Below are 26,476 nucleotides of genomic sequence, written 5' to 3'. Positions count from 1 at the left end.
GGGCTCAGCCTAGGGCAGATATTTTTATTCCGGAGCATTATAATAACACTGCTATCTTTAAGGGTGTTGTGTCGGGATGTGCTGCAGAAGACAGGAGAAGATGGAAGTCTGCAGAAACGAGCTCTGCCGGTGGATGAGAAGAGTCATCATGGCATCTGGACAAGGTGAAGATGAAAAGAAAGAGGCGACTCCACAAACAACGTCATCTATCAGGTACCTGGATGTAAATGTGTTTTTTTTGTGATACTAATTCTCATATTTTTATTTATGTTAGGAACATTAAAGGGGATGTCCAAGGTTGTGATGAGTCTGCAGTCATACTATGTGACTGCAGACTTCTGAATTCTCACAGTGCGCACTGCTATCATAATTCTCTGATGTTGGTGATTTACATACATGTGGTCACGTGCTGACTAGACATGTGTGGCCTCATTCAATGAAAATGAATTGACTGAGGCCGGACACGTCTAGTTAGAATGTGGCCAGAAGTATCCAAATCACATACTTGTGCTGGCATGACCGTCCACTCTGGCCACCGGCAAGGGAGAATCCTAAAAGTGTGCAGTGCTTGCGCTGTGAGAATTCAGAAGCCTGCAGTCACATAGAATGACTGCAGACTTTCATCTCAAACCTGGACGCACCCTTTAATTATAAAATGAAGCCCTGTAGCCAGTCCTAACAACGTGTAATATCCTAACTGTCAGGATTAAGCTCTGCTTTCAGGTTCCAGCAACCATCACATGGCCACTTCACTCATATGTGATTTTCATATTTGCTGACATGTGACAATGAGGTGTTCATCCTGCTTCTCTCAGTTTTTCACTGAACATTGAGAGAATTAGGGAGAGCAGCTCGTTGGCGCGTGACTAAGTGTACAAATCACGTATGTGCTGAGGGGCGGGGGGTGGGGGGGCGCCAAACTGAATTCTTGCCCGGCTGCCAGAAAACCTAGATACACCTCTGGTGAATGGCCTCCCACCCTCATAGATCTTGTGCTGGATGATACTCCAAAGGTTTTCTATAGGGTTGAGGTCAGGGGAAGATGGTGGCCACACCATGAGTTTATCTCCTTTTATGTCCATAGCAGCCAATGACTCAGAGGTATTATTTGCAGCATGAGATGGGGCATTGTCAGCATGAAGATGATTTTGCTCCTGAAGGCACGTTTCTGCTTTTAGACCATAGAAGAAAGTTGTCAGTCAGAAACGCTATTTACTTTACATAGGTCATTTTCACATCTTCAGGAATCTTAAAGGGCCCTACCAGCTGTTTCCCCATGATTCCAGCCCAAAACATCATTTCTCCACCTCCTTGCAACATGGTGGCCATCCACCAACCATCCACTACACCATCCATCTGGACCATCCAGGGTTGCTCGACACTCATCAGTAAACAAGACTGTTTGAAGATTAGTCTTCATGTATGTCTGGGCCCACTGCAACCGTTTCTTCTTATGAACACTGTTTAGGGGTGGCCGAATAGTAGCTTTATGCACAACAGCAAGACTTTGAAGGATCATACACCTTAAGGTTCGAGGGACTCCAGAGGCACCAACAGCTTCAAATAACTGTTTGCTGCTTTGTAATGGTATTTTGGCAGCTGCTCTCTTAAGGTACCTTCACACATAACGATATTGTTAACGATATCGTTGCTATTTGTGACGTAGCAACGATATCGTTAACGATATCGTTATGTGTGACAGCGACCAACGATCAGGCCCCTGCTGGGAGATCGTTGGTCGCTGAATAAAGTCCAGAACTTTATTTCGTCGCTGGACTCCCTGGAGACATCGCTGGATCGGCGTGTGTGACACCGATCCAGCGATGTCTTCACTGGTAACCAGGGTAAACATCGGGTAACTAAGCGCAGGGCCGCGCTTAGTAACCCGATGTTTACCCTGGTTACCATGCTAAAAGTAAAAAAAAAACAAACACTACATACTTACCTACAGCCGTCTGTCCTCCAGCGCTGTGCTCTGCACTCCTCCTGTACTGTCTGTGAGCCGGAAAGCAGAGCGGTGACGTCACCGCTCTGCTTTCCGGCTCACAGCCAGTACAGGAGGAGTGCAGAGAAGCAGAGCGCAGCGCTGGAGGACAGACAGCGGTAGGTAAGTATCTAGTGTTTTTTTTTTTTTTACTTTTAGCATGGTAACCAGGGTAAACATCGGGTTACTCAGCGCGGCCCTGCGCTTAGTTACCCGATGTTTACCCTGGTTACCGGCATCGTTGGTCGCTGGAGAGCGGTCTGTGTGACAGCTCTCCAGCGACCAAACAGCGACGCTGCAGCGATCCGGATCGTTGTCGGTATCGCTGCAGCGTCGCTTAGTGTGAAAGGGCCTTTAATCCAATGAATTTGTCTGGCAGAAACCTTCCTCATTATGCCTTTATCTGCATGAACTCTGTCTGTGCTCTCTTTCAGCTACAAATCTCTTCACAGTATGATGATCACAAAGTTTTTGTGAAGTATCTAATTTTTTCATACCTTGTCCAAGGCATTGCACTATTTAACGCTTTTCAGCAGCAGAGTGATCTGTTTTGTTTCTCATATTGCTTGAAACCTTTGGCCTGCTTAATAATGTGGAACATCATTTTTAAGTAGTTTTCCTTTAATTAGAACGACCTGGAAAACTAATTATCACGTGTTTTAGATTGATTTCAGTTATCTATTGAGCCCTGAGACACAATACCATCCACGAGTTTATTTGAAAAACAAAACAATTAAATCTTTATGACACTTAAATCCAATTTGCATAATAATTTGGAACAGTGTAAACGGGATGTCTGGGATGAGATTCACCACTTATGCGTATCAAGCTCTTCTAGGCCAGTAGGGAGCCACAAGAATGACTGGTGCATCCTCCGCTTTCATCTTCTTGATGAGTCTGGAAATCACCGGCAGAGGTGGAAAAGAGTTATGGTAAGTGGAACTACGACCAAGGGAGGACCAGAGCATCATAGGTGATCGGGAGGGGGGTTTCCAATATCCAATATCTGGAGACAAAGCAAGGAACTTTGCTGTTCATCCTGGATGCCAAGCCGTACATGGTCACAATCTGCAGGTGTAATGGGAGGAAAGACCTCCTGTGGTGAACAAAGGGAGATAAAAGCCACTATGACAGCGACTGTCTTACATGTGGAGGGAGAAAGATGGGGCTGTCCAGAGAGGGGGTCTTTTCTCCCAGCGAGATAGGAGTGCGAGCTGCAGAGTAGGAGTTTGAAGCTGCACAAATAGGGAACCACATCTATTGTGGCTACTATCTTCATCGGTATGCACATGCAGGTCTAAAGTGGACAGGGAAATGGGTGTTTGAGAGAATAACTCCCAAGAAGGAGGGAGGAGAACTTTTCTTTGGAAAGAAAAGCACGCCTAGGAAAACTAGGTGCTGAGCCAGGATCAGAGACGACTTCGCCATGTTTATGAGCCAAACAAGGTGAGACAACATGTTGAGAGTCAAGTGAGGACTCTCGCATTAATCCCGGTAGGACAAGGCTTTGATCAGAAGGTCATGCATGTAGAGGATGATCATAGTTTCCCTGGGGCGAAGCAGAGCCATGACGGCTGCCATGACCTTCGTGAAGACCCTGGGGCACAGGCTATCCATAAGGCCCAAGGGGAGTGCCATGAATTGAAAGTGAGAATCCTGAACAGTGAAGCGAAGAAACCTCTGATGAGAGTCGCTGATCAGGATATGAAGGTAAAAGTCTTTAATGTCCACAGAATAGAGGAACTCCGACAGTTCCATAGAGACAATCACCAAACGGAGGGACTCCATCCTGAAGTGGCAAAGTTGCACTTGCTTTTTCACAAGACTGAGGTCCAGGATGGGGTGGACAGAATCATCCTTTTTTGGGACCACAGAGATGTGAGTAGAAACCTGAAAAATGCTTCAGAGGAGGAACGGGAACCATGATGCCGAATTGAAGAAGGGAGGTGATTGTTTGAAAGAACCTGGGAACCATGGAGGAATCCCTTGGGGATCAGGACTTGTACAAATGGTAGCGGGGTGAGATGAAAGCTCTATTTTATAACCAGTGAAGACCTCTCTGATCGAAGTGTCAGGGACCACGGAGAGCCACGTGTCCCTGAATAGAAGGTGACCGCCGCCCAGCCTGAGGGGGTTCCCAGGTGGGAGCGACTAGTCATCTGTTTGATATGGCGTAGGAGGGCTTGCTTCGATGACTACGTGGTCGCCAGGAAGGAGTCGCCTTGAAGGAGGGTCTCTTCTCCTGCTGTGCAGGTAAATCATCCCTGCGATTGAATATCCCATAGGATGAAAACTGACAAAAGGAGCAGAAATGTAGAGTGCGTTTTCTGGCTGGGGGACACTTGGGTTCTCTGGTGGGCCAGTCAGATCCTGACTGCACCTATCCGCAAGGGGCGAGAAGTAAGGTGGAACCAGCAGAAGGAAAAATCTCTGCATCTAAAGTTACCCACCGGACTCAACTTGCTTAACCACTTTTTAGATTTCATTTTTAAATGGTTGTGAACCAAAATCTCCTTTAGACGGACACACCTTCTGTATGTGACAATGGGGTTTTGTGCTGCCACCACTGCCAAATCCTTATCTTTGTTTAATGCCAGTTCCTATCAGTAGCAGTACTTATGACTCCATCCATTGGGCCATATTAAAAATTGATGCATTTCTTATCTTCTTCATGTACTTCTTGTCTCCTATTTTTATTCAATAAGGTCACCCTGGGAAAAGGGATTTGCCCTGTCAAACGCAGCATCTAGGAGTGGACCCGGATAACCCCTATTTAAATACTTTTTCTTTAGGTTCTCTGCTTGCTCAAGTTATTGCCCGTTATTGATGCTGATTTTTATCAATCGGAGTACCTGGCTAAATGGGAGAGATCTTTTTATATGGGTATGATGAGTACTTTTGTAGTGTAACAGGGAATTTATGGAGGTGGGAATTTGTGGAGGTGGGGTTTTTAAATGAATCTGTCACGTAAACCCTCATTAATGTTACGTCTAAGACAGAAGTGAAACGCATATTTATTGTGTTCATTTAATTTAGATCAGACATACACCAATCAAAGTGTTCCTTTGTCCCTGATCAAACAGCAAAAATATCATCAACATATCTCAAATATGTCTTGACATATTTAATGTAAGGATTTGCTATGGAAATGACAAATCGGTCATCTTAAACTTCTTAAAACAAGTTTGAAAGAACATGCTACTGGTGTTCCCATTGAGGTAATGGTGTCCCTATTAAGATACTGGTGCATTTTAAATACAATTTATCTAGAAACTTAAAGCATTATGTGTTAGGATAAATTTTAAAGCCTCACATACAAGATCAAGATATTCCAGGCTTTTTTCAGTGTTTAGTAAAATACCGCAAACTGCCTCAATACCCTGTTCCTAAGGGATCTTCATATTTAGACTTTCCAAGTCTATTGATGCCAATGAGAAGCCTTCCTGCCACTCAACATCTTGTAGAGTGTTCAATAAGTCACACGTCTCCTTAACAAAGGAGGTGATTCGCTTCAAACTATGCTTCAACGGGTCCTAGTACAGTAATGAAACTCCACCTTTTATAGAGAACACACCTTATGCATATGTCACAGTAATCGGCACAGGTGAGTATACAGTCATGGCCAAAAGTATTGACACCCCTGCGATTCTGTCAGATAATACTCAGTTTCTTCCTGAAAATGATTGCAAACAAATTCTTTGTTATTATCTTCATTTAATTTGTCTTAAATGAAAAAAAACACGAAAAGAATTGTCCTAAAGCCAAATTGGATATAATTCCACACCAAACATAAAAAAGGGGGTGGACAAAAGTATTGGCACTGTTCGAAAAATCCTGTGATGCTTCTCTAATTTGTGTAATTAACAGCACCTGTAACTTACCTGTGGCACCTAACAGGTGTTGGCAATAACTAAATCACACTTGCAGCCAGTTGACATGGATTAAAGTTGACCCAACCTCTGTCCTGTGTCCTTGTGTGTACCACATTGAGCATGGAGAAAAGAAAGAAGACCAAAGAACTGTCTGAGGACTTGAGAAACCAAATTGTGAGGAAGCATGAGCAATCTCAAGGCTACAAGTCCATGTTGCTCATATCCTCCTGCACCTATGTTTTTAGCTTAGTTTGAGAACTGCTTTTTTATGGGATGGTAAGTCCATTTGAACTCCGGCTCATTGTTCTTCATAGCGCCATCTGAATTTCCAAACAATCGAAGAGTCATAGCCAAACATAGCGCAGTGTGAACAGGGCCTTTGATATTATGGAGACTTATGAGACATAAGGCAATTGCATTAATGACCTAAAAAAAATAAAAAGGGAAACAAATGGGCGTTTGCTGTGAGACATTCTTGGTCAGTTTTGCTTCTCGCTGCGTTATCATTACTTTAATAACTTTGGCAAAACGTTCGCATGAGATCTGATAAATTTGGCGCATCTTGAGAAGTGACATTTTTTGGGTGTTGTTTTAAAGTTGCATTTCAGAAATATGGCCAAAGAGGGATAATCTTGAGGAATTGCCTCTTGATGCTCAAAAAAAATAAAAAGTAAATAAATAATATATATATTTATTTAAAAAAAAAAAAAAAGGACTTGGTGTAAATGCATTAACATGGTGCGCAAGTTTTATAAATAAGGACTGAAAATTCTGGCGTAAAACAAGATAAAACTTCACACCTATGGGCCTGACTCACGGCATTTGTGCCATTTTTTCTTGTAGCGTTTTTAATTCGCACCTTTTATATGTTCTCACCTATGGGATTTTTTAGTTTTTTTGTTTGATGGGTGGCCATTATGGATTTACAAATGTTTTTGGCCAATTCATCAATTACAAAGTTGCAAAATTGTTGTGCAAATGCACCCCTGTTCCCCTGTCCTTAGAGTAACTTTACCTATGCCAAATGTAAAAAAAACAAACAAAAAAACAAAAACAAAAGGGAACCAGTTATCTCGGAAAATGCTTTCATCTGCAGATAAACAGTGTCACAATGCTGCCCCACCACCTTACCGGAAGGGCAGCTACTGGGAGAAAAATAGACTTATTTTCTCCCAGGAGCCGTCAGCTTTTAGTTATATCGTGCACGGGGCTGCTAAAGTAACGGCTCAATTACACTGTGCGTGTCTGCTGTAAGCACCCCCAGGGCACTGACACCTGGCTCTGCAGCACATCTACGCAGAGCCATCTGTCACAGTGCCAGGGTGTAGTTCCAGCCGACGCTCACGGTTACCGAGTGGTGACCGCTTTCTATCCTTGCACCGCCCCTATAACTGAAAGCTGGCGGCTACCAGGGGGACATAACTTGCTCGGATGCCCTAGTGAAAAAGCGACTACAGAGAGAAAATTAACTCCATCAGTCTCCCTTCAAGGTTCAGTTCCCACCATGAGGTTTTGACACTACGAATGTGCAGCGTGCAAATAATGCAGCTTCTTACAGTCCCAGAAAAGAGGATGAGATTTCTAGAAGTCTCATGCCTAGTGTTAGTTTTTTCATGATGCAGAAACCGACCTGCGGTGTCAAAAAATACAATTAGAAAAAAAAACAAAAAACGCAAGTAACAAGTGCAGAAATGCTGATAAAAATTCTGCAACATCAAAAACTCAAACGCTCATTGTGGCCTAAGGGCAAATATAAAGCGCTTTTATGATTTGCACAAAATTCATTTGACGAAGTGTGCCATTTATATAGGGGTAGTTTATTTTCTGCTGACGCATTCCCTTTAATACCAGATGTAAAACAAGCACTTTAAAAGTAACAACGAGCCAAACAGCGGTCGTTTAAAATGTTTAATTTATAAAAACACAACCTAAAAACATGACATTATGTAAAACGCACAGCAATTGTTCCAAGACAGCATGCTGGGGACTGCAGCTCCCTTATAATGAGCCGCCAGCAGGGGGAGCCTGAGGAGCCGTAATGGCGCATGTCTAACGGTGCAGCCCCCTACTGGTGAGCTGGGGTAAAGCAGCGACTGTTCTCTTCTGCAAAAATATGCTGCGTTCCCTTTCTACCTCTGCACTAAAGAAAGGAAGGGAAATATCTTCGTGATCAAAATGCATGAAAGGGAAGAATGGCGTCAATAACGTGATTTAAATTAAGTGCAATAATGGCCCAGAAAAAGACATTAAAAAAATACATAAAAAAGTAATCAAATCATGAAAATTTAAAATATCCCAATTATTATTATTTTTTTTTTTTGCATTAAAGCTGCATTTCGTGCTCGTTATAAAGAACCATAGGCGTGCATGCTCTTCCCGGAAGACAAATAGCGATGCTATAACTAACCAATTTACTTATTATCCAAACAGATTATTTGTAAAGCAATCCGAAGCAGAAAGGTCTGCAGGAAAAAAAAAACCTGAGGGGTTGTGAGCTGCTGTAAAAGTAAGTGCACCCTGCACACCAGGCTCTCACAGTGTAAAGCAGTGTCTGCACACGCGGCGTAGGATAGGACCAGGCACAGATCGAGCTTCCCAGTCAGTGGCTATGTACAGACTGATCACAGTGCTTCTCAGATCTCATACACACACACAAAAAAAACAGCAATCTGGTGCCCGCAGCGGAGGGTCGGCCACCTCTGATGCCTCCTGCACTAACAGTTCCTGAAAGCTTCTGTGCTTTTCTGCACTCTCTGCACCAGCACAGCGTTCTGCAGCCGAGCTTCATGGATGGTCAGAGTCTCATCCAAGAGGTTCTGCAGCGGGAAAGAGGTTGCCAGCATGAAAGGCATCTTCTCTGATTTACAAGGGATGCGTTCTACAAAATTCCGGACATCACTGATCCTGAGGAAAAATAATAGAAAGGGATTGGTGGGAAATCTGTAAGCTGCACATACACCTATAACAGAATAGATTATTGCTGCGTCAGATGTATGAAAATATAAAGCTGATTAAAAACGTAAAGCCAAGAAAACAGAAGAAAAAAATTCTTTTTCCCATGGAATCTGAGAGCAGCATGATGCAGGGGCAGAGACCCTGGTTCCAGTGATGTGTCACTTACTGCTGTCGCTTGCTGTAGTTTTGATAATCTCCTACAGATAAAACCATGATTGTATCACCGATACCGCAAGAATCAAAGAAAATAAAATTACAGGTCCCATAAAATGGTGACAAACCAAAATATAAAAGTAATGTTTTTTTTTTGTTTTTTTTTTTTATCTCTTAATGCATCTTTAGTATTTTTTTTTTTATTTGGTTTTAAACACTTCCTGCACTTGCAATTATTTTTCTCCTGTTTTCTGTATATTTTAAATGGTAAAATGAAGGCTACAACTCGTAACTTGTCCCGCAAAATAAAATACAAAAACCTCGTATGGTTATGTGAACAGGAAAAAGGTAAGTCACGGCTCTCAGGAAAAAAAGGAAGGTGGAGAATGAGTGCAGAAAAGAGAAGTGGCTCCGACAGGAAGGGGATAAAGAAATAACCTTTATCTATTAGAAATGGAGATATATAACAATTTAAATTTAACCCCTTAACCCTCCGTCAGGAGCAACTGATCTGACAGGCGCAGCTCACTTAGTTTCATTTCTCTATTTTCAGTGGTTTGTCTGGGAAACACCATCCTCCCAGTACCTTGCTAACTTTAAAGGTACCTTCACACAACGATTTCGTTAACGATATCGTTCCAACGTCACGCTTTTTGTGACGTAGCAACGATCCCGCTAACGATCTCATTATGTGTGACAGCGACCAACGATCGTTGGTCGCTGGGGAATGATCAGGACCTTTTCTTTGGTCGCTGATCACCCGCTGTCATCGCTGGATCGGCGTGTGTGACCCCGATCCAGCGATGTGTTCACTTGTAACCAGGGTTAATATCGGGTTACTAAGCGCAGGGCCGCGCTTAGTAACCCGATATTTACCCTGGTTACCATTGTAAAAGTTAAAAAAAAAAAAAAAAAAAAACACTACATACTCACATTCCGATGTCTGTCACGTCCCCCGCCGTCAGCTTCTCGCACTGACTGAGCGCCGGCCGTAAAGCAGCACAGCAGTGACGTCACCGCTATGCTCTGCTTTACGGCCGGCGCTCACAGTCAGTGCGAGAAGCTGACGGCGGGGGACGTGACAGACATCGGAATGCGAGTATGTAGTTTTTTTTTTGTTTTTTTTAACTTTTACAATGGTAACCAGGGTAAAGATCGGGTTACTAAGCGCGGCCCTGCGCTTAGTAACCCGATATTTACCCTGGTTACCCGGGGACTTCGGCATCGTTGGTCGCTGGAGAGAGCTGTCTGTGTGACAGCTCCCCAGCGACCACACAACGACTTACCAACGATCACGGCCAGGTCATATCGCTGGTCGTGATCGTTGGTAAGTCGTTTAGTGTAACGGTACCTTAAAGGCTGTGTGAAACCTGAGAAGCCTCGTGCTGCAGAGCTGCAGGAGATCAGATATCAGTGTTTTTTTTTTTTATTTTAAATAGATTTTTATTGAAAGCGAATATGAACAATACAATTTATGCATTTTCCAGTATATTACAAAATTTTTACATTTTCCAAACCCCCAACAATCCCAACAAAACCCAAACCTCCCCCTCCCCTGACAGCTCATACCCAGTTATACTTTGTTACCAGTATTGATGGCTCTTTGAGCCATTTGAATCACTTATGTCCGCTTGTTCCTCTAGCACTCTCTTCCTTTCAGAGGCCCTCATCCTCCCATTTCCCATACCTACTATCCCAGCTCGAGCCACGGAGACCACATTTTATCAAACGTTTCTATTTTCCCACGTCTTTTGTATACCCCCTTTTCCAAATTGAGACCATGTTTAACATATTTCAGGAATTCACCCCTTGTAGGCGGCTCATCCTTGATCCAATTCCTTGCTATTACCTTCCTTGCCATATATAATAGCCTAGCTATTGCTATCTTCCAGGTGTTATCCACTTTGATTTCCTCTACATGTCCCAGTATACACACTATCGGATCCCTCGGCACTCTGCATTTATACGCCCCTTCCACACGGCTCATTACCACCAACCAGAAAGCAACCAGTCTTGGACATATCCACATCATGTGGTATATTCCTGCATTCTCAGTCTTACATCTCGGGCATTCAGAGTCCGCACGCAACCCCGCTCTGTGCAACACTTCCGGTGATTTATAGACTCTGTGCAAGATGTACAGCTGCGATAGTCTATACGGCTCACTCAGCGACACTCGTGGAACCCACTCCAACACCGACTCCCAGGTTTCATCCTCCATTGGGCCTAAATCTCTTTCCCATTTCGCTCTCGCTTTTAGAGGGAAGTCTAGTAAATATGCATGTAGAAGGTCCTTATAAAGGGTGGTAATGACTCCCCTTGTGGACCCTTCCCCACATACGTATTCCAGAACTATGTCCTCCTGGATCTCAATACCACCGCCCTTGTTTTGCGCTTTAAAGGCATGTTTCATCTGAGCATATTGATACTCCCCAGTCGGTTTCAATCCAAACTCCCCCTGCAGCTGCGAAAAGGACTTTAATCCTTGTTGTTGAATTATCTGAGCCACCAAGTGGATTCCTTTGGCCTGCCACTCCGCCAGCACTCCAAGAGCCGCAAACTCAACCAAATTATTATTAAGCCATATCGGTGTAAATTTAGTCAGCCCCGTAACCCCCCGAATATGTCGCAGTCTGGTCCATAATTTATGTATCAAAAACATAGTTGGGTATAATTTCCCCAATACTCCCAAGGAGCCATCCTCCAGACACTGCGCCACCGGTCTTCGGTTTGTCACCCTCTCCATCAAGTGTTGTACCGCACTGGTAGACGCTCCCCGCGCCCAGCCCTTCAAATGCTGGCTCTGGGCTGCAAGAAAATATAACTCAGGATTTGGTAAAGCCAATCCTCCATCTTCCTTGGGTCGCTGAAGCGTCTCCAGGCGAATACGTGGGTACCGCCTCCCCCATATCAGGCTTCTAAAAAGAGCATTAATCTGCCGGAATTTCCCACGTGGAATCCAAACTGGCGCATTATGTAGGACGTAAAGTAATTTGGGCATCAGAACCATTTTAATGAGATTAACCCTACCCACCACCGATAGGTGTAATTTATTCCACGCATCCACTTTTGCTTTAAGGGCGCCCATGAGAGGAGTCAAATTCCTATACAAAAACTCTGTAACTGGGATCGAGATCCATATTCCCAGGTATTTGAAAAGGGATGCCACCTTAAGCCGCCCCTCTCCCAATGGCTCACTTCTGCTCTCCTCCACCCCATCCACCTCGAAGAGGACCGATTTATCCCAATTTATCCTCAATCCCGACAAGGCTCCAAATTTCCCAATGATCTCGATAGCCCCATTCAAGGCTTCATCCGGGTCCGCCAGGAACAGTAAGATGTCATCTGCATATAACGCGATCTTCTCCTCAACACTCCCATATCTGAACCCAGGAACCTCATCCGATTGTCGGATCTTAGCGGCCAGTGGCTCCACAGCTAAGGCAAACAGAAGGGGCGACAGTGGGCAACCCTGCCTCGTACCTCTGGCCAACTTTATAGGCTGAGAAAGTTCCCCATTCACTCTAATTCTAGCTGTTGGTAGTGAATATAACAGTTGAGTCCATGCCACAAATTGCGGACCAATACCCATACACTTCAACACCCGCCAGAGATATCCCCACTCCACACTGTCAAACGCCTTATGGGCATCCAAGGATGCAATAACCCTTCGGCCACAGTTGTCAGACTTCAGCTGTAGGTTCATATGCAGCCTCCGCAGATTAACCGCTGTAGACCTGTCAGGCATAAAACCAGACTGATCCGGATGTACAAGGCTAGCAATGACGCTGGACAAACGGGTAGCTAACACCTTGGCCAAGAGTTTGACATCGATGGTTAACAGAGAGATTGGTCGATATGACTCAGGCTTCCCCAGATCCTTATCCTCCTTCGGAATAACCACTATAATAGCCTCCCTCATAGATGCTGGGAGATACCCTTGGCATCCAGCCTCCTCCAGTACTAACTTTAATCTGGGAATCAGCACTTCCTCCAAACTTTTATAGATTTCGGCTGGTAACCCATCAACCCCAGGTGCCTTCCCATTAGCCATAGACTTCAGCGCCCGACTCAGTTCCTCCTCGGTGATAGGGGCATCGAGGCTCACCCCATCCTCCTCACTCAATTTCGGAAGACCCAGACTCTCAAGGAAAGTCTCCGTATCTCCGGCTGACTCATTGACCCTGGAGGAATATAAGTCCGCGTAAAAGTCCGCAAAGACCTTTATAATTTCAGGTGTTTCAGATACCCTGCTCCCCCCATCTGAAACCAACGAATGTACATACGAGGTACCACGCTGAGCCGCGGCTACCACCGATAGCATGTGTCCCACTGTTTCTCCCTCCTGAAAATAAGCCACCCTCTGAAACTCCCGCTTCCTTTCAGCTTTTCCCAGCAGAATCTTTTCCATACAATTTTGCGCTGTTCTCAACCTTTTCTCTGCCTCAGAAGTCCCCAGCACTACCATCTCGTCCTCTGCGGCTTTCAGCTCCTCCATCGCCACTCTCTCCGCCTCCCTTGTCCTCCTCTTACACCTACTAATGTCTCTAAATAGTAACCCTCTCAGGTACGCTTTCATTGCATCCCAAACAGTTAGAGCATCTGTACTCCCATCATTTAAAGCAAAGAATTCCGTCACCTCCTTCCCTATACCGTCCAAATCAATACTCTGTAACCAGTTAGGATGGATCTTCCATTCTCTCCCACTTGCGGCCCGTATCCCCAACAACCTAACCTCCACCTCAATTGGACTGTGATCCGAAAGGGCCCTCGGCAGATAACGCACCTCTCCCACCATTGTGTCCAACAGGCGGTTACCCAACGCCATATCAATTCTGGATAGCGTAGCATGAGCCGGCGAGTAGCACGAGTATCCTCTCTCCCCAACATGTCTGACTCTCCATAGATCAATCATGCCTATTTCACGCACATAGGTACCAAATGTTGTAGTGTGCCCCTCCGACCTGTTCTGGGTGTTCTTATTTTTATCCCAAAAGTCATCACAGATATTGTTCAAATCCCCAATAATTAAGAGTGGTAGTGGTTCCCATCGTTGCACCCTCTCCAACACCTCCCTGATCTTCTTACTTGAATATGGAGGTGGAATATACATTGCCGCCACACACAATCTCACTCCATACAATATACATTGTATCACCACATACTGATCCTCAGCATCCACGCATACTTTCACCTCTTCATACTGCACTCCCACCGGCACCAACACTGACACACCTCGAGTACGTCGAAAAGGTAGAATGATACCCTTTCTGTATCCAACGTCTATTCAGTACGTCCACTTTCTCCTGTATCAAGTGCGTCTCTAGCAAGCATATCATAGAAGCCCGCTGATCCTTCGCATACTGCAAGCTCGCAGCTCTCCTAGACTTATCCGCCAGACCTCTCACATTCCAACTCAAAATCTTAAAGCGGTCCCCTATTATGTGACTCATCATCTTTAGTTATGTCTTTACTCCCCGTTCTGAGCTGTCTAACTTCCCTCCCCACCCTTACCCCTACCCCCCCTCCCCCACACCCCCCAATACTATACATTCTGCCTCTTATCAAGAGTGGGGCACCATCACCCATTGCGAACACTCTTGTTAACGTAACCTTCTCCTTCCGCCTCCCGCTACCGTTTATAACAGAATTCGGCGCAATTCTTAGAAGAACAATATAATTCAACTTGTATTAAATTACAACTGCAAGAAACTAAATAAACTTTTAGTACGCTGCACACCCTTCCTCCCTCGTACTTCTCCGCCGCATCAGCACACCCAGTACATTCCCTGAATAATACCCAGCTCCACCCTCCAACCTTCACATTTCAATTACCAATGTACTGTCAGTCCATCTCTTTTTCCCCTTTTTGAAAGAATTAAGATACCTCCCGACTAACCCACCCCACATTTTCAATCTCCTTTCCCTTTAAGCTTTTTAGCGTTAAGATCTATCCACTGGGTAGCGTCCTCCGGCGTCTGGAAAAAATGAATCTTATCCAGCGCTACCACTCTCAGTCGTGCCGGAAACATCATGGAGTATTGCACTCCCAGTTCTCTCAGCCGTCTCTTGATACCCGTGAACATCATCCGTTGTTTCTGCACCAGGGCGGAATAGTCAGGGTAAATAGCAACTCTTTGACCTCCAATTGTCAGATCCGTCATGTCTCTGGCCTTCCTCAGGATAATGTCTCTGTCTCTGTAGTTTAGGATTTTGGCAAGCATGGTACGGGGATTTGCTCCAGGGACAGGTGGTAGATATCAGTGTTTTGGCTTCTTAAGGTACCGTCACACTCAGCGACGCTGCAGCGATATAGACAACGAGCCGATCGCTGCAGCGTCGCTGTTTAGGTCGCTGTAGAGACGTCAAACACGGCAACTCCAGAACGATGCAGGAGCGATCCAGTGACGTAACGGCGACTCACTTATCGTTCTTGCTCCATGTAAACATTGCTGGCGTCGTTGCTTTTGCTGTCAAACATGACGATACACGCCGACCTGACGACGAAAAAAAAGTTCTGGACTTCTAGCTCCGACCAGCGATATTACAGCGGGATCCAGATCGCTGCTGCGTGTCAAACACAACGAGATCGCTATCCAGGACGCTGCAACGTCACAGATCGTTGTCGTTCTCGTTGGTAAGTTGCTGAGTGTGACGGTACCTTTAGGCTCACTGCCCCTGAATGCGTCACACCTTTGACGATTAGAATTTGCTGTTTTTAGTCACCCCAATTGTTTTTTTAGCTTGTTTTATGAATAGCTAGTGCTAAATTTGTGGATTTGTCATTGACGGTTTTGTTAGAAATAAGAGTGCGCTTCTCAGGCACATTGCGCCCTAACACATTCTCTCTCTTGCTTCTGCTTTTCTTATGAAATGGCGAGGAGAATATTTGACTTGTCCAATGCCCTTCATGTTGAGCAAGTGCAAAATATACTGCTTGATGAGGAGACAGACCCCCTTACAACTGGAAGATTTAGGGGAAGAAAGTGACTGATTCAGAAGATGATGTGGAAGAATGTCCAGATGTGTCTGATACAGATCAAGATGGAGAGAGTGAGGAGGATGCCCAAGACATAGAAACATTACTTTTCTGGTTATTAAACTTTTTTTTTTTTTTTTTTTTACACCTGATTATGTGTATTCTCATTTATTACACTCCTATTAAGGTAACTGATCACTTTTAGAGCATTAAAATTTTTAAAAAAGGAAAATATAGCCAATTTTCTAGCCAGTGCCGGACAGGCGCAGTGCCCCTAAACTAATTATTGCCCCTGACGGAGGGTTAATCACTGGGCCATTTTTTACAACTCACTTTGTGAGGTTACAGCTCTGGAACGTGTCTGCGGAGTCCTCGGATTCTGTGAGGTTTTATTTGTGATATATTGTACTACATAAAAGTGGTAAAAATTCCTTTGATATTGGGCGCATGACAGAGCTCGGAGGGAAAGAAGCTCCACTTCACTTTTTGAAAGCAAAATTGTGATGTATCTGGAGACCCTCTGATGTGCCTAAACAGTGGAAACCCCACACAAGTGACCCCATTTTGGAAACCACACCCCTCAAAGATTTTATTCAGGGGTCTTCCCTCTTCCCCCCTGGGTGGGGGAAGAGAACAGATGGAGGGCTCATTTAGGAGATAAAGGTAAGGGCAAAGGCCCCGACGTATTCACCATCTGAAGTATTCCGGGGAGCAGGGCGTGTTAGTGTTAGGGCCAGGAAAGGAGCCCCCGGTCCTAGCTGTGTCGTGACAGTTAATGCATTAAGCCTTGTGACGGTGTGTGTGTGTGTGTGTGTGTGTGCGCGCGCGCGCGCGCGTGTGTGTGTGCACGCGCGTGTGTGTGTTCACACTCACCTGAAGGATCAGAATGCCAACTCAGTTTTACCATATAGTGAACATGGTAAATTAATTTTTTTTTTTGCAATTTTAGCTCACTTGAAGTTTTGTTTTGTTATTTCAAGTACACTATATTGTAAAATGAATGGGATCATTCAAAAATACAACTTGTCACGCAAAACTACAGGCCCTCATATGGCTACATTGCCAAAAAAAGAAAAAAAAAGCTATAGCTCTTGGAAAAAAGGGAGATAAAAACCAAGGAGAAAGGTGAAGGGCTTAATGCCCAGAATAGGCTGTTACATGGAGGGCAGCATGGCTCATACTCAGCCCTGTACACTGAGGCCACCTGCTGGGCACATCCGTTACTGCTGCATCTAAAGCCGGGTCATCCACATGCGATAGACTCTCGTGAGCCCCCCTCTCCCATGAGAACTCCATTTGGCGGAGCAGTCATGTTGTTTTCAACGGGAAGACAGGAGAAAGGAACAGGCGCTGATGTTCCAAGTGGCCGACATCTTTCGGTGAAGAATCGAGATGCCCCCGTACACTTCAGATAGTCAGGTGGTCCTGACGACCTTCATCCAGTGTTTAAAGGGCACCATAATGTGAATATACAGCAGGTGACACCCATCACTAGGTGAAATATGGGGAAACACCTCTAATTCTTTACGTGGTTAAATATCCCGTATTGTGTAGTATACTTCATTACTGAAATCCTACAGAAAACATAAGCGGCGTCACACTGCCTCCAAACAATACCTGGGAGCATGAGAATGCCATCACTGGCCGCTGACCTGCTTGTTGACTGTTTCCATGCAACACATAACCCAAGTTGGCTGGAATTGGAGAATCACTTTAAAAGGGAGGCTGTCGGGGTCTGACATTGATGGCCTATATCTGATCAATGGGGTGCGACACCCGGCAGCCCCTCCAATCAGCTGTTCCTGGTGAAGAGTCCCGGACAACCCCTTTAAACGCTCCCTTATTGAATCAGCGGATCAGTGATCACGCCGGACAAGCGTTGCAGCGTTTCGGGATTACCTGTGTGTCGTGTTAAATTTCTGAACGATCCTCTTGCCATCGGCCAGCCAGATCTTCAGGTTGGTGGCAGCCTCCCCGGCATCCAGATCAACGACCGGCAGACTCTCCTCGCCTCCATTCTCCAGCCCGCTGCCTGCTCTGGTAATTACATTTGGGGTTGCACTGAGGAAAGGAATCACAGGACACCACCATCATCATCACCGGCAGCCGGACTCCTCTGTGCATCACAGCTGGCACCAAACATTTATCCCCTTTAGGAATATACACAAATTAGGCAGTTTTTTCGTTTCCCTCACCATTCACAAACATAACTACCGTATTTTTGCATCACAGTTTGGGGGAAAGGGTCTGGTTATTAAGCGTACCATTTTTGTAGTAATGGCGCCAGGTTGGGGGGAGGGGGGCAATCATGGCCACAAGGATTTCCCCCTCCTTGTGATCAGGTTTAATTGTGGCATTGAGAAAGAACAGCCAGGATCAGAGTTCTCTCCAACTCTGGCAATCTTGTAGGCAAACTTTTTTTTCTTCCCAATTACCTTTTATGATGCGTATTAGGCACTTTGTGCCTTGTGTGACAAATGTCTGCCATAGACATAGATCGGAGAGGCAGGGCATCCATGGTGGCGGGGCAAATATATATATATATATATACACACACACACACACACACACATACATACATACATATATACATATATACACACACACACACCAATTATCTGTTAATAATCGGCGTAATATATGCATCCATGAGCATGACAGTCATGTCAAACAGCATGATCAGCCATTATAAAGAGAAATTAGACAGTAATTAAAAATATAGCCCTTTGTGTTTATAATGCCTAGAGACCATGGAAAATAATTGCATATAACCTCACTAGTGCAGTGAAACTCCCTGTATAAAAAACGACCTCTTGCTAAAAAATAAAAATAAATAATTAAAATACCTTGTAACCCCTGGGCTCTCCCATTTCAGCCCTTTTTTCAGTTTTGTGCTGCATCTGTTTCTTTTAGAGCACGGTATGTGAGATCTCTTCTTGTAGCTCAACTGGCAGTTTCTTCTGAGTCTTCTCTGGGGGCGTGCGCTTTCACCCCTCCCTCCCAGAGGCTGCCAATCACAGCTCAGCAGCTGATCTAGCAGTCTAAGAGGCCGAGCTGTGATTGGCAGCCTCTGGGAGGGAGGGGTGAAAGCGCACGCCCCCAGAGAAGACTCAGAAGAAACTGCCAGTTGAGCTACAAGAATAGATATCACATACCGTGCTCTAAAAGCAATAAATGTGAATATCTCAGCAATGGAACGACTTGGAGCAAAACTTGAAAAACGTGTCAGAATCAGAGGAGCGCAAGGATTTTTACAATGTATTAAGCTTTTTTTTTTTTCTTCTTTAACCGACAGGTCCTTTTTATATCCCTATTGACTGAATTGCTCAGGTTACTGTATAATCCTCACCTTCCCAAACGGTGCCCTTGCCCGGAGAATGGATCCACCCGCTTTTTTCTTATCGTGTACTCTTCACCTTTTCTGTCTTCCACATTAACAGACAATTCTTTCTTTGCAAATGTCTTGTGCAGCTCCGGGGGCAGCTCTCTGGTACACAAGAATACAGGTCATCAGCCATGTGCAAAACTAAGAGCCATGAGAGGCTTATATGGCATTACCCGGTATTATTGCCACGTGTGCACTGTAGTGCATGGTCCATATGGTGTTACATCACCGCACGTCAATGACATCACAAACAGAAACATTTACAAGCGCGGTTTAGCAAAGGTTTGTGTACTGCTGTCTGAGGACGGATACAAAATTATCCTGTGCAATCATTAGCTGGATGTTGACAGATCCCTGGGGATGGACTTGTAACCTTGAGATTGTTGATATTTTTCAACAATTTTGGTTCTCAAGTTCTCAGACAGTTCTCTTCTCAATTTTCCATGCTTAGTGTGGCACACACAGATACACAATGTAAAGACCGAGTCAGCTTTTCCCCTTTTTAACTAGTTTCAGGTGTGATTCTCATATTGCCTGCACCCGTTACTTGCCACAGGTGAGTGTTAACGAGCATCACATGCTTGAAGAAAAGTCGTTTACCCAAAATTTTGGAAAGGTGCCAACAATTTTGTCAGGTCTATTTTTAGGGTTTTGCGTGAAATTATGTAAAATTTGCCTTATTTTCAAGTTGTTTTTTTTTTTTGTTCCAATACACACAGAGGAAATAATCATGTGTTATAACAAAACATGTGCAACTGCAATAATTTTCTGGGAAATATACTTTATTTTCTGGAACAATTTCAAGGGTGCCAACACTTTGAGCCACATTTGTAGCTGCAGGAGGCTCCTTTTCTTGTGGGATAACTTGTAGGTTTGAATGAAAACCTTACTATAATTTACTTAAAAAAAACATAAGGAAAGAACGCCAATCAAGAAAAAAAATGGTAGAAAATAAATATAATGCAATACCATCATTGTTTTTTGGGTTTTGTTTTTATGTTATTCAGTATATGGTAAATTTATGGTTAATTAATTTAAGAGTTTGACAAAACGGACCATAAGGAACGCGGCGAGACAACATAAGTTTATTATTTATGTATTGATAAAGTTTCAAACTTTACTTTTTATATTTATTAACTTTTTTTTCCTTATGTTTTACTTTACTTTTACTGCCCAGAGGACACGAACCTGTGAATCGTTGAATCGCTTATTCTCTAGTCTGCTATATCACAGTATTGCAATATACAGTGAACATTGAAGTATCCTACGAAAGCTCCTCCAGTAACCAAACGTCACGGGAGTACCAAGATGGCAGTGACGCGGGGGGCTTTGGCAGACCTCCAACTGTTAAGGTGAGCCATTGGTGCCCCGTGATCATTATCATCATCAGATGTGCTATTTAATTGCCGCTATTGGAGCCTGAGAGTGAAATTTAAATGGTTGAGAGCTGGAATTGGAGCTCAGACGCCAGCTGTGCAGCACAGCCAGCATTTATTGGATCTGGAGAGATTTAAGCTCCTGAGCCTCTTCCTCAATGACGTACACATGAAATTTTGCATTCAGGCGGTAGGTGCCTAGTGCTACCCCTGAACACCTCTAGGTACAGCTTACGAATACACACGCTGTGCTGTGCCCTACTCCACACTTACCCCTTCTTCATGGAATCCATAAACTGACGATTTGCAGCATCGCTATAGTCCCTGAGATGACCGTCATTGATTGTGAACCCGTTCTTCCACATCTTTATTACGACTTCTGCCTGCAAAAAAACCCACACAGTAAAGTATTGGTGCAAAGGCAGGTCCTACTTTCCCCACATATAACCCCACCTACTAGAATAAGCCCGGGGGTCTTGGGGAGTACTGGGCTGCTACGCTAACAAAGGGTGAAGTCTCACGTGGCAGAAATGTCCGTGGCTTTAGTTCAGTTCGATAAGGTCATTTTGATAGAAAGTGGATTTCTACAAACGTCATCAGTCACAGAAGTCTGACGCATGTGAACACACCCCAAATACCCCAGAACGCAGCAATGCTAGGAGGGGCCTATACGTCACCACACCGGCGTGTGAATATTCCCATCGCTGGAATGACACGGGACGCACCTCGTCTTCTGGAGAAGCGTTCAGGACGCCTGCGTCTTCTGCTTCTTCAAACAAGCTGTTCACAAAGGAGTCGCACCGTTTCCTCTCGCCGCTCCTCCCCGCCATCCTGAAAATCCTAAAAAATGCATGTCAATGGTTCCCATGATTGTGATTTAACCACACGAGTGCTTCTCTGCAGCAGCCATGGATGCGACGGACGCCGGCATTTACGGTTTATGTACAGACACCGTGGGCAGAGGGTGCGGCACTATAAAATGAGTGCGACAGGGTCTGCCGCGCCATTGGACACCACCCTATGGTGAAACGGCCCCGTACCTGTCTTGTGGCTTCATGGCATCGGTCTTGTCAGCTTCCCTCATGTCTGAACTGCTTCATCATTCTACAAAAGAAAAATGGAGGATGACAAGGTGGAATTTCTATATAGTGCTGCCCAGAGAACTGTCTTGTTCCCATAACTATGCTGAAAAGAGGCACAAAGTGGTTAAAAATTTGTGGCAAAAAAAAAAAAGTGTTAGACTAAAAACTTATTTTTTCCCCGTTGTTCTGAAACGCAGCACCGAACCCTCTGTACAGCCATAGAGGCGAGCAATAACATTTCTAGCAGCCTGCGGCCACCACTAGGGGGAGCTCACTGCATACAGATGTAGATAAGGAGGTCAATAAAAGCACAAGATGATGCACCCTGGCTGGAAATCAGCAGCTGTACACTTCTTAGGTAACAAATTCAAGCAGCAATCTAGCAGAGCATGCTGGTAGTTGTAGTTACACGGCAGATTGATAACCCACACCACCCAGCTTTAAGATGAAAGCATGCAAGATACAAGGGCATGGTTTTCAAAGAATACTCATGTGATGTCCACCACCTGAAAGAGGTCAGCAGGCAACACAAGAGGCATTGAGGGGGTCTTTATTTTTGGACTACCATGGGTCCATTTCTAAAATATAAAGTAGTAGTGGACAAGCCCTTTAATTCTGATAGATTATGGGTGTATTGAGGGTAATTGGTCAGCGTTGGTGTTGCACAATGATAGGCGAGGGGTTATCTTGTGTGACCAGAAGTGTGTGGATGAGATGGGCATGTATATGGCCAGCAGTCCTGCCCCCTGTGGACGTCACGTGTCCTTACACTTTCTGCAGCAGTCACACTTTATCCAGGTATTTATAGACACAGGGCGAGCAGATGGCGGCGGACGTCACATAATCACACGCACAAGCGATGGATGGAGAGAAGGCGCTGAGTCAAGGGACAGGGGATTACACGGGATCCGGTGGCCGAGCATCTACTGTACGTACACAGGACATCCGAGAACACGGGCTTATCCGCTGCCCTAGATAACGCCATCCACCGCCCTGCAGAGTAAGAACCCAGCACATACCCAAGCTAAACGCTCCCCACGTGTGCACGCTGCCAGATCTCCCACGGGCAAAATTCCATGGAAGTGTCGTCACCAGAAAACCTGGCAGAGGATACAGTGAGGATTAGTGAGGGTGCGGAGGGCAGATCAGCTTCGCCAGGGGGCATACATGCAGGTTTAGATTTCACCTTTTATTACTGGGGACTCTTACGATGGACTATTTTTGTACTGAATCTGTAAAAGGTAATATCCATAGGATAGGGACTCGATACCAGGTGGGCAGGGGGCTGACAAGCGGTACCCCCTAATCATCAGCTATTTGCAGATCACAGGCGCTGGATGTAAACAGAGTTAGAACCCGGAACAGCACAGCCCCCTGGCCAATCTCCGGTACTGCAGCTCGGCCCTTTAACCCCCTCCTAGGTGGTTTAACCCCTTAACAGCCACAGTCAATCATTGATGGAGTGCCACTTTGAAAGCCCATCCTCCTTTAGCGGGGGAGCGGAGCTCGAGAGGGCACACAATGGCAGCAATTACATAGCCAGGATACATGGCTAACTGCAGCAACTGGAGTGGAGCTCTGATTAACCATTTAGAGGACACTGTAGAACTGGAGTGGTTTGCTGGTGGACAGAGCACAGGCTCCCATCAGCCCCTCACTACATGATCTCAGGCAACTTATGGGTCATTGTGGTAGGTGAAGGCCCCAGAGCTGCCATCTTGGCACTCCTGAGAAGCTCAGCCACGTGCTGAGGATCATAGGAAACGGATTTACACTATATAATAGTATGGATGTATTTAATATTACAATAAAGTCCCCTAAAAAAGGCTCAAAAATAGCTTATAAAAATAACAAAACACAACAACAAACCACATCTATAAGGGTAGGTGCAGTCGGTCAGTAATCGGTAGCAGCGCTTTGGATGCAGCACATGTCCGCTCCGTCCAAAGCGCTGCCGTCTATTGAATGCAGGTGACTCCGCATTGTATTAATTGAACTTTGCGGAATCACCGCACCCAATACATTCTATTGGTGAGATTTATCTTACGTCTCCGCAAGTCAAATCGACATGCTGCAGTCTGGAAAGATGAGCCGCATGTGTGTCTCCACAGGGAAGCCGAGGGCGCCTGCACACACATAGTGGGAATGGTATTTCTTGAAATCGTATTCACAATGCTGCAATATCTGGCCGCTGCAAATGTACCCCAAATGTGAATTATCCTTCTACCCATTAAAAAAAAAAAAAAAAAAAAAAAAAAAAAAAAACTTATTTGGCATCACTGCATCCAAAAAAAGTGAGATTTATCAAAATACAAAATTAATTGTCTGGGCCTGTAAAAGCTGCAAAGAAAATAAAAAAAAAAAAAAATAAAAAAAACAGTTTGCTATTGCGGTCCTTGTACTGGCCCTGACCTGGAGAATCAAAATTTCCAAGTCTTTTTTTTTTTTTTTTTGCATACAATTAACACTGTAAAAACAGAATCCAAAAACAATGGGGAGATTGTTGTTTTTATTCTATCTTCCCAGGTTCAATCTATTCAGATGTCCCCTCATTCTACAGTATATTGTCTGATAAGTACTGTACACAAGGTGTCAGTCAAAAGGACAACTCACCCCAGCAAAACAAATCATGGGACTGTGTTGACAGAAGGATAGAAAAAAAATCATGCTATGGCCGTTAGAATATATAAAAATAAACCTGTATAAGGGGTTAATAGACAAAATTCTAAACATAATTTTTATTTCCATGGAGAAACATTAAAAGCAAAACATTACTGTTCTTTCTTACAACCATCTGTCAAATGAAAAAAAAAAGAAAAGTGATCAACAGAATATATATATATATATATATATATATATATATATATATATATATATATATATATATATATATATATATATATATATATATATATTATCTTTTTATTATTTTTTTTTACACCACACATACATAAAACAAAAAAAATAGGATAAAAAAAAAGCGTCTACAAGAAAAACCAACTGGAAATATTAGCAGCATAAAAACCAAACATTACAGTTTCTAAAGTCAGAGGGGCCGTCCACAGCCCTTCCCAAGTCTAGTCCCATGCGAGACCCCCCCAACAACAAACCCCCCACCCTTTCTATTCGCTTCCAGCACCGCTTGTGTAACACGGTAATGTGACCGCTGCAGCCAATCAGCGGATCAGGGCGGCCCTCCCTCTCACACTATGGATGACACAGCCGGATCTGGACACTGAAAATATTTTTTTCTGTCTCAAGGTTACATTTAAAAAAATAAATAAAAAAAATTATTAAAAATATATTCTCAAATGAAAAAAAAATGCAAAAAAGTTCCAGCTCCTAGAAAGCACATTTAAAAAAAAAAAAAATGGACCAAGTCGTACGTCCTGTAACTCGGTGACCCCAGCGCGTCCGCAGGGTGACTATCTGCGGCTTTCTCTTGCAATGACATCACACCAGAGTCTCCCCAGCACACATGACGTCACACGCCCCCGTATAACACCGACACTCACCATGGTCACCGCAGCGCCTGGCCGAGAACCTCGTCTTCCATCTCTCTTCGCTGCAATGTAAATACCGGAAGTGACGTCAGGGTGGCGGCGTGACGTTAGGCATTCCGCAGGGCGTTCTCGCGAGACGCCGCCATGTTTACTGTGGGCAGCGTCGCTCTCTACCAGGACAGGATGAGCTGCCTGTGTATTATCCGGGAGGTGTGAGGAAATTTTTGCCTCCAGTCCTCCCTCCTCTCAGATATTTCACCTCAGTGATATATCATAACATGGTGCAGTGTGCAGCTCCCACACCTAATACTGTCATAACATCCCCCCAAATAACAGCACCTCATTAATAAAGTAGCTGTCAATCTAAGTACAAAGACCCCATAGCAAGACGGAGGAAATTGCTGCTTAACCCCTTATGGACTCACCAATTTTTCCTTTTTGCACGTTCATTTTTCCATCTCCGCAGTCACGTATTTATCCAGGCTCATCCCGGCAGGGAGCGCTTGTCCTCCCTCTGTATGCGGGCTCGTCCCTGCAGGAAGCACTTGTCCTCCCTCTGTATGCGGGCTCGTCCCTGCAGGAAGCACTTGTCCTCCCTCCGTATGCGGGTTGGTCACTGCAGGGAACGCTTGTCCTCCCTCCGTACGCGGGCTCGTCCCTGCAGGAAGCACTTGTCCTCCCTCCGTATGCGGGTTGGTCACTGCAGGGAACGCTTGTCCTCCCTCCGTACGCGGGCTCGTCCCTGCAGGAAGCACTTGTCCTCCCTCCGTATGCGGGTTGGTCACTGCAGGGAGCGCTTGTCCTCCCTCCGTACGCGGGCTCGTCCCTGCAGGGAGCGCTTGTCCTCCCTCCGTACGCAGGCTCGTCCCTGCAGGAAGCACTTGTCCTCCATCCGTATGCGGGTTGGTCACTGCAGGGAGCGCTTGTCCTCCCTCCGTACGCGGGCTCGTCCCTGCAGGGAGCGCTTGTCCTCCCTCCGTACGCGGGCTCATCCATGCAGGAAGCGCTTGTCCTCCCTCCGTACGCGGGCTCATCCATGCAGGAAGCGCTTGTCCTCCCTCCGTACGCGGGTTGGTCACTGCAGAGAGCGCTTGTCCTCCCTCCGTACGCGGGTTGGTCACTGCAGGGAGCGCTTGTTCTCCCTCCATACACGAACTCGTCCCTGCAGGGAGCACTTGTCCTCCCTC

At 45.0% G+C, this 26,476-nt stretch overlaps 1 protein-coding gene across 1 annotated transcript; it reads right to left on the bottom strand.

Moving 5' to 3' along the window:
- Positions 1–7,750: 7,750 nt before the first annotated feature.
- On the bottom strand, positions 7,751–25,396 carry UBXN2A (UBX domain protein 2A). The gene is made up of 7 exons (XM_069728160.1): positions 25,302–25,396; positions 21,745–21,808; positions 21,430–21,544; positions 20,978–21,087; positions 19,293–19,430; positions 17,843–18,004; positions 7,751–8,760 (listed from the first exon to the last, which is right to left on the bottom strand). Exons 2-7 carry the CDS (start codon positions 21,786–21,788, stop codon positions 8,571–8,573), a joined length of 759 nt encoding a protein of 252 aa, XP_069584261.1. The 5' UTR covers positions 21,789–21,808; positions 25,302–25,396; the 3' UTR covers positions 7,751–8,570.
- Positions 25,397–26,476: the final 1,080 nt, after the last annotated feature.

This window comes from Ranitomeya imitator, chromosome 5 (genome assembly GCF_032444005.1).
Source record: "Ranitomeya imitator isolate aRanImi1 chromosome 5, aRanImi1.pri, whole genome shotgun sequence".
Classification (NCBI taxonomy): Eukaryota; Metazoa; Chordata; class Amphibia; order Anura; family Dendrobatidae; genus Ranitomeya; species Ranitomeya imitator.
The sequence above is the reverse complement of the archived record's forward strand: the minus strand, read 5'-3'. Positions and strand labels throughout refer to the sequence as shown.

Bases quoted from the DNA above. Each gene is read 5' to 3' on its own strand.
- UBXN2A (XM_069728160.1), bottom strand. From the start codon at position 21,788: ATGAGGGAAGCTGACAAGACCGATGCCATGAAGCCACAAGACAG. The intron at 19,431-20,977 runs GTAAGTGTGGAG...CTTGTGTACCAG, and splicing joins ATGGATTCCATGAAGAAGGG to AGAGCTGCCCCCGGAGCTGC. The intron at 8,761-17,842 runs GTAATCCCGAAA...ATTTTTCCTCAG, and splicing joins AAATTTAACACGACACACAG to GATCAGTGATGTCCGGAATT.